We start from the raw sequence: 13,802 nt of genomic DNA on the forward strand, positions 1-13,802 counted from the left end.
CCATTTTTAAATGCTCCAAGGCTTCCATCAACCAAAGATGGATGAAAGTTACTTGACTAGAGTCTCAGAAATAGCGTCCAACCTCTGATGAGAAAAAAAGGACGAGGAACCAGACAACGACTAAATCAATCAACGATATTTTATAAAAGGAAAAATATAGAAAAGCAAATAGGAAAACGAAATAGTACATATTATATTAATACCGGTAATGTATGGACATCTTGGAAAGATTTATGACTGATTTAAATAAAACTAAGATCGCTTGAGATATGAGAATGATTAATGGATACGCGTATTTTTTTCAAAAAGTCCATTACTTAGTGTAAACAAAATAGTAAATTCTTTTATTTAAAAACGTTTTTTACAAGCAAATCAGTAATACAAAGAATGCTGTTTCAAAGAAATTCAGAGTGATGTGTCAATCACAATCATTCACATTTGAATAATAAATTATATTGTATCTGCCAAGCCATAAACCGTATAGAATGATTTATTTTAACAAGAAAACTGTTTTATCGAACATTTCATAAATAACTGAGTGTAACCTAAATACTATACTCTTCTGTTTGAATTGTATTAGATTTTAATAATGGTTCTATTGATAGAGAAAGGTAGAATAATATAGAAGATATATTATGTTATCTTCGTGATACCATTAAATAAAGCTAAGTTTTGAAGATAGGCGCAGATTGTTTACTACATAAATTTGCACAAGGATTGAATAAATGAATATCGACCAAAAATACTAACAAAAAATATTATTCTCTGTCTGAAAATAGTTCGATCAAATTATCCTGGATGAGAATTCTGCCCTGCTAAGTAAAAAGACAGTGTTTTCTGTTTTAGTTAAATGATCATCCAAGTTTTAAGCTAACGTTTTATCTGTGAAAGTATTGGATTGTTTTGATATAATCTCTAAATATACAAGTATATAGTGTATATTTAGAGATTATGACAAAACAATCCAATAATTTACATAATATAAGATAAAATGTTAGTTTAAAACTTGGATTCTCATTTCACTTAAATCAAAAACACTGTCTTTTTACTTAGCAGGGCAGAATTAGAGAGAAGGTGTAGAATTTTACATATAACCATCTAGCGAAAAGAAGAAACATAATATATAACATCTGAAAATACATTCCAGCAGATGGTAGGCTACGGTAAAATAAGTATTATTATAATTAATAGGCATTATATGTCAATTGTATCAATAATTTAATACACAATATTATATTCAAGTTTGATAATTATATTAAATAATTAAATAGTAGTTATATTGACATATAAAGCAAACCGTGTTGTATTTTGTATTTTATGTTGGAATGTTGTATTTTATTGGACAAAATTCATTATTCAAAATTATTCTATAGATAATTTGATTCCATAGATATTTTGTTGATTGAAAATAGTCCCATAAATAACATTGCAAAATTTAAATAAATTGTAGTTACCACTATTAAAAAAAGATAATTATTATTTACCTACCTGGATAAATTTGGCAGAGCACATAATATAATATATCGTTTGTTACTTGACAATTTTTTGTAATGAAATATATTCTACGATTATCATTATTCATTGGTAATCAATATTTGGCATAGAAGAATAATTTTGACAATAATTTATGAACACATATTAACGTAAAACCTATAAAGCTTCCACAATGCAAATGCAGTATACGCATACCTCGCACAGTTAACATATATTATTAAAAACCAAGAAATATTATGTAACTATCTACTTAAATCTTTAACTTTCAAAGCGGACGTATTTAGAACTACAGAGAAACTGATTGATCAAATGAATACATCTGAACTTACTATGTATAATATATGTTTTAGAAAAAGTTGAAAATGTAAAAGGTTTATAAAAAGAACTTAATATTATGAAAAATTCGAAAATATTATTACAAGTTGGTACTTACGAATAGAGAAGACAGCTGAAAGAACACAGTTAATTAGAGAGCAGATGTTTTTTTAGTACTTAAGCAATTAGATAAATTATAAGCCATTTTAGGGTATTTAATTAAGACCAGTAATAAAGAGGTGTAAGTGACAGATTATATTGAGAATACATCAAAATCTGTGGCAACATTCAATGTCAAAATGAAACAATGACTTACACTTTTTTAACATTGATATTATTCATATTTAGTAAACGGCTTATTAGCTTCATTTTATGATTATTTTGTACAGATTATTGAACATAATATTTAAAATAAATTGGAATTGTCAATTATTATTTTAAATTAACGTATACATATTATAATGATACGTTGATTTTAATTGTTTTTTTTAAAGCAATTAATTTAAATTCTGTTTATTTAACTGTTTAAAATTCAAATGCGGACTAAAGGACTTATGACACTTTTATATAAATATCATTAAACTATAGGGCAATATAATTATTTTAATATTTAATTCAGAAGCCTATCAGATATGTTAAGGAATTAATAATATTTTATGGAAAATGATATTGTGTGATGTCTTAAATTTATAAATACCTTGTTAAAATACATGATGGTGTATAATAATAGATATATATGTTTTTAATTGTTAATTTGCAGAATACTGCAGTACATTTTACATTAAATTATTACATACTCAGTAGAATAATATTATAATACATTTGGGGTCATACGATTATTCTGAAGAGTCGTTATTTAGTCTATAAATTCAGTTACTATTACATTTATTACTTTATTATAATATTCTAATATGTTTTTAAAAAATCAAATATTTTTAACAATATTATGAATACATAAAAAAATGACTTCTTAATGTGTGATGAAATAAAACAAATGAAAACTGAATGAAGATTTAGAGAATATTTTTAGAAAAAAAATGAACGCTTTACGTTCATTATCCATTGAATAATTTAGTATATTTTATTAATATATTAAATAAAATGTGCATAAAAATATAAAATATTCCATAATATTTTATTGGTAAATATTATTTGCTAAACACTCAATGGTCGTAGGTATATGAAATTAAAAAGTAGGAGGTTGTACATATCCCTTTTTAAACTATTCATTCCATTGTAATTTTTAAAAACGTAGTGTGAGCTTATTTTATCATAAAATAATAGGTAAATAATAAAAATTGTAATGTCATTGAAATTGATAATTTTTGGTATTGAACTCTGTTCATCTATCAAAAATTTGCACATATACGGTTTTGTTTTGGAAATTATTTTTGTCATTTAATGGTGATTTGACATAGCTTATTAAATGGTGTCAAGATTATTTTGATTTTTAATTTTTATTGATAATGAATCTGTTTTAATATAATAATAATAATGATACACACAAGCGTACAACATTTTGGAATAAAAAACAGCTATGTGCATATTTTAATTGAATAAAATTTCGAAGGAAACACACTTTCTTTCACCATTAAAAATATCACGGGTTCATATAAGAATAATTATTTTTATCATTGATGACACACTCATAGTAATACACATAGCCGGATTTGAAAGATTTAGAAGAATAATATCATTATAAAAAAAAGAAAAGAAAAAATAAGCTCAATTTACGAACACTTCGGTCAACATTTTTTTTAGCTGCCAAACAATAATTATATTATATTACATAATATATATGTACGTATAATATGTAATATACAATAATTTTTCCATTAATTTAATATAGTACCTACATTAAAGGACACAGTACACCTTCATAGTACACTCATCAATTTCTTACACATATATTTTCATTACACATAAAAACTCTTAACAGTTGTAGTGGTATATAAATATTTTAATAATAGATACATTACAATATAAAGACAGTACGAGTACATTCTGATAAATTGTATATTTATAATAATATTTAGTTAATACATGTATAAAGTTGACTGTATGTCTTTTACATAAAGCGAAGTCCACAATATCCATATTTATATTAAATTTTACATTAATAATAGTCAAATCGTAGCCGAACCCTTCCGCGTAGTAATTAATTAGCATATTTAAAACCAATAAAACAATGTGCGTATAAGAAAATATCAAACATGTATATGCTTTTTTTTTAAATGTATCCAAAAGATTAATTTTTCGCATTTGATAATAAATATTTTAAATATAATAAAAAAAGTTTTTTTTCTCGCTTTGGACGGGGGGAGGATTTTTTTAAAATATAATTTTACAAAGTCGTGAAAAATAATATCAATATTTTATTAAGTTAAATTTTTTTGCATATCATTGTTACGGACGGTTAGATAAAATATCGTATCGCCGGGCGGGTCGAAAATGTTCATAAACCGTTTTAAAAATAATCTTTATCTCATATAAAGATGATTATATTTTTCAATCAATAACATAATTAAATATTACATATTATATTCTGTGCATAATAAAATACTGGTTCTATTTTTTAAAGCCTTTTTAGCTTTCTTACAATATTTTATATTATTTCAAAAATTACTTTAGATGACAATTAATAAGTTAGCTAATTTTGCAACTCCCATATTATGGCATTAGTTTAAAATAGTTCATTATGTAAAAAGCAATCTTTATAGTTAAGTCGAATGGTACTTGGATTCGCAAATATTGAAAAAAAATGTTATATTATTTTAATTGATATTTTAAAAATATTCATAGGTAACATATTATGCAATTAAAAATGAGTACATATTCAACTATATATATTATGAGTATTTATGTCTTATTTCTTTAGTTTTCCTTCTTAATAAGATTTGGAGTCATTGAAACCATAAGACTTTGGTGGCGATTTTATGATTACATATGAAATTGTGGATATTCAAATTAACACGCAGTGAAAATGCATTAAAAATAATTTTAATAATATTACTGTTTAAATATACAAATACTAAAAAATCCCAGTAAGTTTATTTCCGTATTGAAATGTTAATTTGTAATATTGTCAAAAATAATATTGTAAAATATTGTTTGAGATTTCCTTATTCTTTTCTTAATATTTTGGGTTCGAGAAAAATACACGGTGACAAACTAAAAATGTTGTATGATCGTAAAAATAGTTAATTAATTTAATTTTATGTATACATCTCAATTTTAAACTGGCAATAAATTCAGGAATCCCTTGTTGATTTAAAATTTAAACAGTAATATTATTTTAATTCGATCTTAATTATAATAATTTCCAAAAGCGATCAAATACTTCGTTAGTTGTATGAAAAAAAAATCAATGAAATAACATGTTAAAATGATTAGAAAAATATAAACAAAACGATGTTGTAGATTGTCTAAAAATCATAAAAATGGGCAGCTTAGGTTGGCATATTATGTAAAACATGTATAAAAATGATTAAAATATATAGAAAATATCATTTTATTAGATGAGAGAAATTTATTTTGGAGAAATTAGGTTTATGGGATCACTGTACACTAACACCCTTTCCTCGAGGTTACCCGTTTAGGTTCTTGTGAAAGTGCAAGTAAAATGAATATGATATTGTATCACGTATGAATCGTACTGGCAATACGATGTTAATAAGAGGATTACCAAAATTATACTGACATAATATTATTATTATAATAGTTTTGAAACCTTTTATATTTTAATTCTACATTTTTCACTTAATATCATGACAGCTATTTTTGAACCAATGTTTCATATCACTGTAAAAGTGCAATACACCTGAACAAAAGTTATAAATTATTCAATATAATGTAAAGTGCTTTTTTAATTATTGAAGATGAGAAAAAAAATACAATGAAATTGTTTAAAAATATATTTTAATATCAATGACCAAGATTCCGTGAATTGGTTTAAATTAAGATATTTTTCATTTAGGCAGTTTACTTTTATCGAGGAAAGTTTGTCAGTGTTGCCAGCGGTAAAGTAATACTATTTCTTGTTCGGGTGTTATATGATATTGACATGTACAATTATGTTAAGAAACTAATTCAGACCTCACAAGGTCACACTGAAGAAAATACATAATAACGTTAAAATTATGTTATATACGTATATGGCGTAACGTACCTAGGTAGGTATATCATGTATTGTAACCGTAAGGTTATGTATGATACCAAAATATCCAGATATTATAGGTATTATTGAAAAAAAACACGAAACAAGTCTTGACCTTATTAGGTCACACTGAAGGAACAAGATAATATGTATCATTACCTACTTAATTCATAATATATATGTAGTGGGCTTCAAGACATGTAACTCGTGAAAGTATATTGATGGTATTAAGTACACTATAATATCCAGGTAATATAGGTATTATATAAAAAAATCAACGATAATTTCATGAAATAAGCCTTGACCTCATTAGGTCACGTCAAAGAAATAATACAATGACCTTAAATTAATGTTAAATACGTGTATAGCGTATCGTCTGTAGGTATGTCATGAGAGTATAATAATCATATTATGCTTATGTATGTAACCAAAATATCCAGATATTATAGGTAAAAAGGTCACGAAACAAGTTCTAATCTAATTGGGTCACACTGAAGAAACGACATAAATATCATTAATTACTTCATAATATGTATTATGTAGTGGGTTTCAAGATACAAAACTCGTGAAAGTATAATAATGATATTCAGTACACTATAATATCCAGATATTATAGGTATTGTATAAAAAATCAACGATAATTTCACGAAACAAGCTCTGACCTCATTAGGTCACACTGAAGAAACAACATAATAATGTAGTATTATTTCATGTGTAGCGGTTTCGGTACCAGTATCGAATAAAAAGGGAAGGGTCAAATCTCATGCGGTCATGATGACTCTCGGCGCTTTTCCTTGTCGTCAGTCGGCTGCTGGGGTCCGCCCATGACCTAGGTGTCCGGGTGGGCAGGAGGGCGGATGAGGGCGTCCGCTTCAGAGGGCGGCGTATTGGTGTGCGCACCCGTCGAGGTCACCAGGCCCTCGATGGAGCTGACCGTGTGAGGGTTCGACGAGTGGTTCACTCCCACGCAGGCGCCTTCGCCGTCCGCCGGGCCGCCTACGCCGTGCATCTCGTTCACGTGGCAGTGCATGCAGAAGCATCTGCGGAGTAATAAAACACAATAGATTATAATTAGGCAAGAGATTTACTATCTATGTTCGAACTTTTCGACTGCGACCGGAGGCAACGACTATACTGATCTAATGGTACGTTTACATCTGACACTTATACCGTTATACTTATTTTATGTGTCGGACATTAAATTTCATTTACTGTTTACACCTGCATGGATCTGACATAAAATTCTGGTATACTTCTCGTTGAAATAAAGTCTCGACACTTTATTCAATGGCAACATTGGAATAAATATATGCGGTGTTTACATATGATATTGTAATTTATTCGGACACTTATTTTGTATACTTCTCAAAAACGTTATGTCAGTTGTCAATATGGGAATGTTAAAAAAGAAAGCAGCGAGTGTTATTATTTTAAGTCTTTTGGCAACAAAAAGGAGGAAAAAATGGTCTAGATTGGTGCGGGAATGGATTCAGCGACGAGAAGAACTAGGTGCCTTCCGTTTAATGTCAGAGTTTAAAATCGAAGATCCAACTCAATTTGTGAACTTTAGTTTGCAAGATTGGACCTTTTGCCAAAAAACAAGACACACAATTCAGAAATGCGTAGAAGAACAATTAACAGTAACATTGCGATATCTAGCACTTGATCGTCATTGCATATTCAATATAATATTATCGTACCTAATACGAGTGCAGGTGTGGGCCAAAATGAATTAGGTAATACTATTTGAAGCGCATTTTTTCTTCACAGAGTGCATCAGAATTAATCGTATGTGCCGAGAACAAGCGATATTTTATTTTCGAACAAAATCCATAGAACACGGCACATCCGATTTATTTCTCATTGTCTATGATTTTTGACAGATCGCTACAGTACATTTATTAACGTAAACGTTGGGCATACATTCATGGTGTACCTATGATTATTGATTGTCCGTTGTTTTAGAAATATACATATGCAATTCACTAGGTACCTGTCAAACTACGAATATTGTGTCAGGTACTTGACATAAAAGTAGACGGTGGTCCAACTTCGGTGATATATCGCTCCAAGTTCGAACTTGTCGAATACGCGGTGTTTACATTTGCGTATATAAGTAGATTGAATAAGTGGTAGGTGAGAGTCGACACACGCAAAATAAGTGGCAGATACAAATATACTTACTGTTTACACTTAAGTGAATATGGTGTCATACATAAATATGACGATATTAGTGTTAAATGTAAACGTACCATAAGAGAAGCAGTGTCATATTATATATATAACGTGTACGTGTATAATATATACTATATAATTTCCTCAAAACGGGACATCTACTAATGTTTAGGTAATAGTAGGTATGTGTATTTAATAAAACGCATATTTCGTCATAATTTTTATTTATTAATGAAAAGCAGGAATGAACACGATATATATTTTTCTGAAGAACAATTTTAATCCTGGCAGGGTTTCTTAAAATTTACTTTGGTAATTAACTTTGCTTTAAGAACTGCGACTTGCAAATGTGTTTCATTATTTTTAAAAACACATTCTACTAGTGCTTTTCTATAGATTTTTTGATTTTTCGCGCCTTTTTAAAAAAAATTGTTACCGTGGGTTGCTCTCATTCTGAAAATGGGACATTTCCGCATCCCGAAGCTGTGCTTGGGGACAACGGGATAGGCGACCTTAAAACGGGACGGTCCCGTTCAAAAAGGGACGTATGGTCACGATATACATATAACGTAATATTTTGTTTCTTTGCTGGAGAGAAACTTATATAGTATATATACTAAGATCAAATCTATCATATTCTATAAAATTACCCTACGATTAATGCCAAAATATGACAAACCTAAACCTAAAACATTATAACCAGATCAAAAATATCTATAATTAAAATAGTAATTTATCCAGTCTCGCAAGTAAGTACCCAAACTTCACATTTCTTGCATCTAACAAATATATTTGTATACTTATGCTCGAATTTGGAATGCGCTGAGCTAAATTTCAAAAGCTTCGGTAAAACACCATGTAACAGAGACAAGGGAGAACATTAAAAAATATTTGTCGGTTGTAAATGCACCCCTAACCACGAGAGGTGACCGAACACCGTCCCGCGCGGGTTCACGCAAATAATCCCACGAGTTAGTTAATAATTGTAAATAAAACAAGTATAATATTATGTCAGTATAATATAATAGTCAATTAAAGATTACAATGAGTGAAAAGTAATCAGGGCAATCAATAGGACTTCTCAATATCTATCCAATATCCATAATGGGCCATCCATGGACTGACACTATATACGGTTTAGAACCGTGTGCCATACTAAACTTATGATTTCTGTTCATGAAAATATATAAGTTTGTAAGTGTAAGTGTATGGTATAAACGGATACGATCAGATGCTTATAATAATATACTTTGTGAATATATATTTTCATGAACATAAATCATAAGTTTAGTATGGCACACGTTTCTAAACCGCATACGCTTTCAGTCTATGGATGACCTATTACGCCCAGTAATAACCTCTAACTACCGTATACCACGTATATAATATAACAAATTGTCTGATATTTATAATATACCTCTAATATTATTGTGTTTATGTTGTTAATAAATCTAACACTGTGTAGAGGTATAAAATTTTAAGTCCGGTATTTTCTTCACAACTGTATGATTCAAGTACCTATAAAAGCATCCTTCCACTTAAATTCCAAAAGTTAAGTATCCCCACACCGGATACGGCTGGGAAAAGTTTTCAATACATATATAGATATAGGTACCTACTATATTTTCCCGCTCTCAAGAATTTGAAAAGAGCCGGTAAAAGAAGACCTACTAAATACACCGTGAACATTTGAATGTTAATTCGGTAAGATGGATGGAAACTTCCAACATAATAATATAAAACAGAACACTTATTTTTATTGTGTTTTTTTTTTGCGTCAAGAGTGGTCCGTCATGTCCCGAATTAGGTATAAAATTTCGTTTCTTCGCAAGGGAAATAAAATCTCGTAACGGCGTCGTAAAGGGTACGGAGCAATAAAAAACACTGCGATAAGCGAACGAATTCAAATAGGACAAAAAATATCGCAGTTTAGTACAAAGAAACGTTTTATTGTAAGCAATCTTATAAGTTTATAAATTAAACATGATTTTAAATTCGATATTTTGCGCAGCTCATTGTATAATGCAGGGTTTCCCAAACCTTTTCTGCAATGGAACACTTCGCAAACCCGGAAATTTTAACTGAACACTTAGTTTAATTTGTAGGTTATTTATCAGCGCAGCTAACCGTTCTGCCAATTTTGGCAACTGTCGTTAAACTGACAAGACTTGTCAGCCGGTCAGATAAAAACAATATACCCCATATTTTTCATGCGCACGCTGTGAGAAAAGATTGTCCTCCGCCTGTACCTACCTACCTAGATCATGGCCCCAGATCCCGAAGCGGGCCCCCAGGCTAGGATCTTTGGTGGCCTCCTACTTATCGCTAAGGTTAAAGGCAATGCGACGATCCACAGTTGCATATTCCAAATGGTGTTCGAGGTAAAATTAAGGGTAATTTTAGCGATTTTTTGTATTTTTAATATAACCACTCTTATGTTGATATGCACAATTATGGACATGTCAAATAACGACAATAACAAAACATAGTAAGTATGGCAAAACCACATAATATTAAATGTTATTGTGCTTGAAGTGTAACAGCGCCGCAGGCGTCATTATTTTACTATTAGTGCATGTTTGTGATGTGTGTTTATCTCACTTGCTATCTCATCTCTCACGCCGGGCCCCCCGTAAGCGCAAGCCCTCAGGCTAGAGGCCTGTCAGCCCCCCCTTGTGGGAGCCATGACCTATCTAGATACTTGACGTCATAAACATCAGTGGAGATTGATCATCACTCGCCTTTCAGTATGAAGTAGATTCTTTAAATATTTTAGTTTTACTTATTTTACTTCTACTTAGTAGAAGATCTTTAAATGTGTTGCAGTGTATAAAACCTTTCCAAATGGTCGCGGAACACATGTTCAGGTTCGGCGGAACACTGGTATTCCGTGTAACATAGTTTGGGAAACCCTGGTATAATGTATGGAATGATTGAATTCTATTGATGTACAATCATAAACCGTCCGGTGTTCGAATTTAGAACTAAGCTCAACACAGTATAAAAAGTATTGAATGATAATAATATGTCAAATGTTAGCATGTGGCGCCCTCATTCAGCGGAAAACGTATACTGGTGGATCTATAAAACAGATAATTTTATACCTTGTTGGCTTTCCCAGTGGCGAAGACTCCATACTAGACCTAGCTTATTAACAAAAATATATTTTAATTGTCCATTTACACATATTTAAATAATAACTTCTTAGCTTAGTAAATATCGTGCTGCTGCCACGGGCATCAATCTTTGCATCCCGTATCGCCTTTTCTAGCGCAATATTGAAAAGAAGGCATGCCAGAGCGTCACCTTGCCTTAGTTAGGCCATTCAGTGATATAAATGGCTTGGATATTTCCGCTTGAAGCTTTACCCGGCATTGTACTGGTGTCATTGTCATCTCTACAAGTTTAATTATTTTCGTCGGAATTTCAAATTCTCGCATTGCTTCGTATAGCCGGTATCGATTAATGCTATCATGAGCTGCCTTAAAATCGATGAACATGTGATACGTGTTAATATTGAATTCAGTGGTCTTTTCTAGAATCTGCCTTAGAGTGAATATTTGAGTAACACATGATCTCCCTCGTCAAAAGCCTCCTTGGTAGTGCCCGAGTATTCCTTCTACAATGGGTTCCAGCCGCTGGAATATCAGAATCGACAACAGTTTATATGGAGAGATATTTTAATTGTGCATTAAATATGTGTAATATTTAAATAATAACTTCATAATTTTACATTCTACAAAAATACTATATTTGGCTAACGATATCTGTCTGTAGGTATATAATATTATTAATTGATTATCTGATGTATTATAAGTCATCATGGCACTAATATTATCAAATAAAGGTAACTAATTTGGAACATTTCACGCATACAACACATACATACGATTACACGTGTTTTGTTAAAAAAAAACACTGCAAACACAATGTGAAAAGTAGTGTCATACTATCGCGTGCTCTGAGCCTGTAGGTATTCAGGTATTTTTACAAGGATTATTTGTATACATATCCATTACTTTACGCGCGCTGGATTTGATGCCAAATGGTATATTGTTTAAACTCTTTTAGTGCAAACACCGCGACTGGCGCGGTTGGAGTCGTTGGTCATTATATATAATTAACGTGTTATTTAAATGTGGTAATTAAAAGGTTAGTAGTGATTGTGGTTAGCAGTAATGCTGAATTAATGAGATAGCAAATTTTCTAGCTAAGTTTGAATCGCAGTTGGGCATTCATTACTTTTTTTAAAAATATCTTTTTTAGTGCCTGTTATCTTTTATTTTCGTGAAATATCTATTATAAAAGGTGAAATTTAATATTTTGTTTTCTGTAAAATACTGTAGAATAACAAAATTCAAATTTAAGTCCTGTAAATATGGCTGTCTATCTGCACTCAACAACACCATTCGCCAATGGTACGAGTAGGGAATAAAATCCCGGGTTTAATAAACATAATCCAGAAACTTTCGGGATTGATTTTTTATTAATCATAATCAAGTGGTATGTGTAAACAATCATTATGTAAGTGACGTGTATGTACCTGTACATATCACAGGGGGAATTGCCGGATGCTCGCGGATAATAAATAGGCTTCTAATTATTCGGTAAGTATAAATATTCAAAAACAGAAAGTATCTTAATAAAAGTATTTTATTAATCTATGGGAATAATTTAAAATCAGCAGCAAGTAAAAAATGCTCAATGGTAAGTATTAAAATAATATATGAGTATAAATAATTGTGTGTCAGAATAGATTAAAATTTGGGCAAAAATAATTTTGTTGGCCGCTTTTTAATATTTAATAAAATAGTATTCTTCTCTGTCATTCCAACCAGGGTTACCTCCACATTAAAACTGGCGTCCTTATTCTGACACTTAGAAATAAATACTTACCATGATTAAAAATTCTGACACTTGAAATTTAAAAACTTTTCAAATTTGTCCATTAATACTTACTTCAAAAATACACGCCTAATAAATAACCATTTTTGCTGCCATACGCAATCGTAATAATATCAGAAAAATAATAATTCCGGTAATTAAAAACCAGTTAGACACCACTGACGCGCTGGCACGCATTTGTTTCTAAGCCGAATTTTGTGAATGTATATTTTAATTTTATTAAATAAATAAATAAAACTGTTTTACTTTCACATTATTATTTATATTACAATATTATTTACTCCATTAAATGTATTTCCAAGATTGAATGAACACAACATTTTAACAATAAATGTCTTAAATAGTATAAATTATACTAGACAATTTTGATCGATTTTATCAATGTTATTTTGTATATTCTAAAAAAATAATATTAACTATCAAAAAAATGCCAATCCCGGAATCGTCAAATGGTAATCCCGAAATCCCGGGATCAAAATTTTGGCTCGGGATTGGATTCCCTAGGTACGAGCATATTGTCATCTGCCAGTTTTTTTTACATTTTCCCAAGTCACATCAGTAACCCTCAATTTTGACGTATATATTCTGTATAATAAGTATTTATTGGTCTTTTAGGACGCAGGATTGCGGCTATATTATGTACTATCTTCAGGTATCCGTGGCAGGTGGTCAAGTCAGTTCCAACGCTGTATTTTCACCTTCAATGTGATGACAGCTGGCATGTTCCGTTTGCTTATTCCCTTGTTACTTTTAAAGT

The 13,802-nt window shown here is 30.2% G+C and overlaps 1 protein-coding gene across 1 annotated transcript in view; it reads right to left on the reverse strand.

Annotated features, from left to right (window-relative positions):
* Nucleotides 1–6,794: 6,794 nt before the first annotated feature.
* LOC147070075 (uncharacterized) overlaps nt 6,795–13,802 on the reverse strand; it is a 33,030-nt gene continuing 26,022 nt past the window's right edge. Inside the window, exon 4 of the mRNA XM_085949907.1 lies at nt 6,795–7,005. Within this exon, the coding sequence (XP_085806033.1) occupies nt 6,795–7,005 (211 nt within the window). The remainder of the gene's footprint in view (nt 7,006–13,802) is intronic.

The sequence above is a fragment of the Rhyacophila brunnea genome, unplaced genomic scaffold, assembly GCF_057557595.1.
Source record: "Rhyacophila brunnea isolate RB1 unplaced genomic scaffold, BYU_Rbru_1.0 scaffold_22, whole genome shotgun sequence".
NCBI classification, from domain to species: Eukaryota; Metazoa; Arthropoda; class Insecta; order Trichoptera; family Rhyacophilidae; genus Rhyacophila; species Rhyacophila brunnea.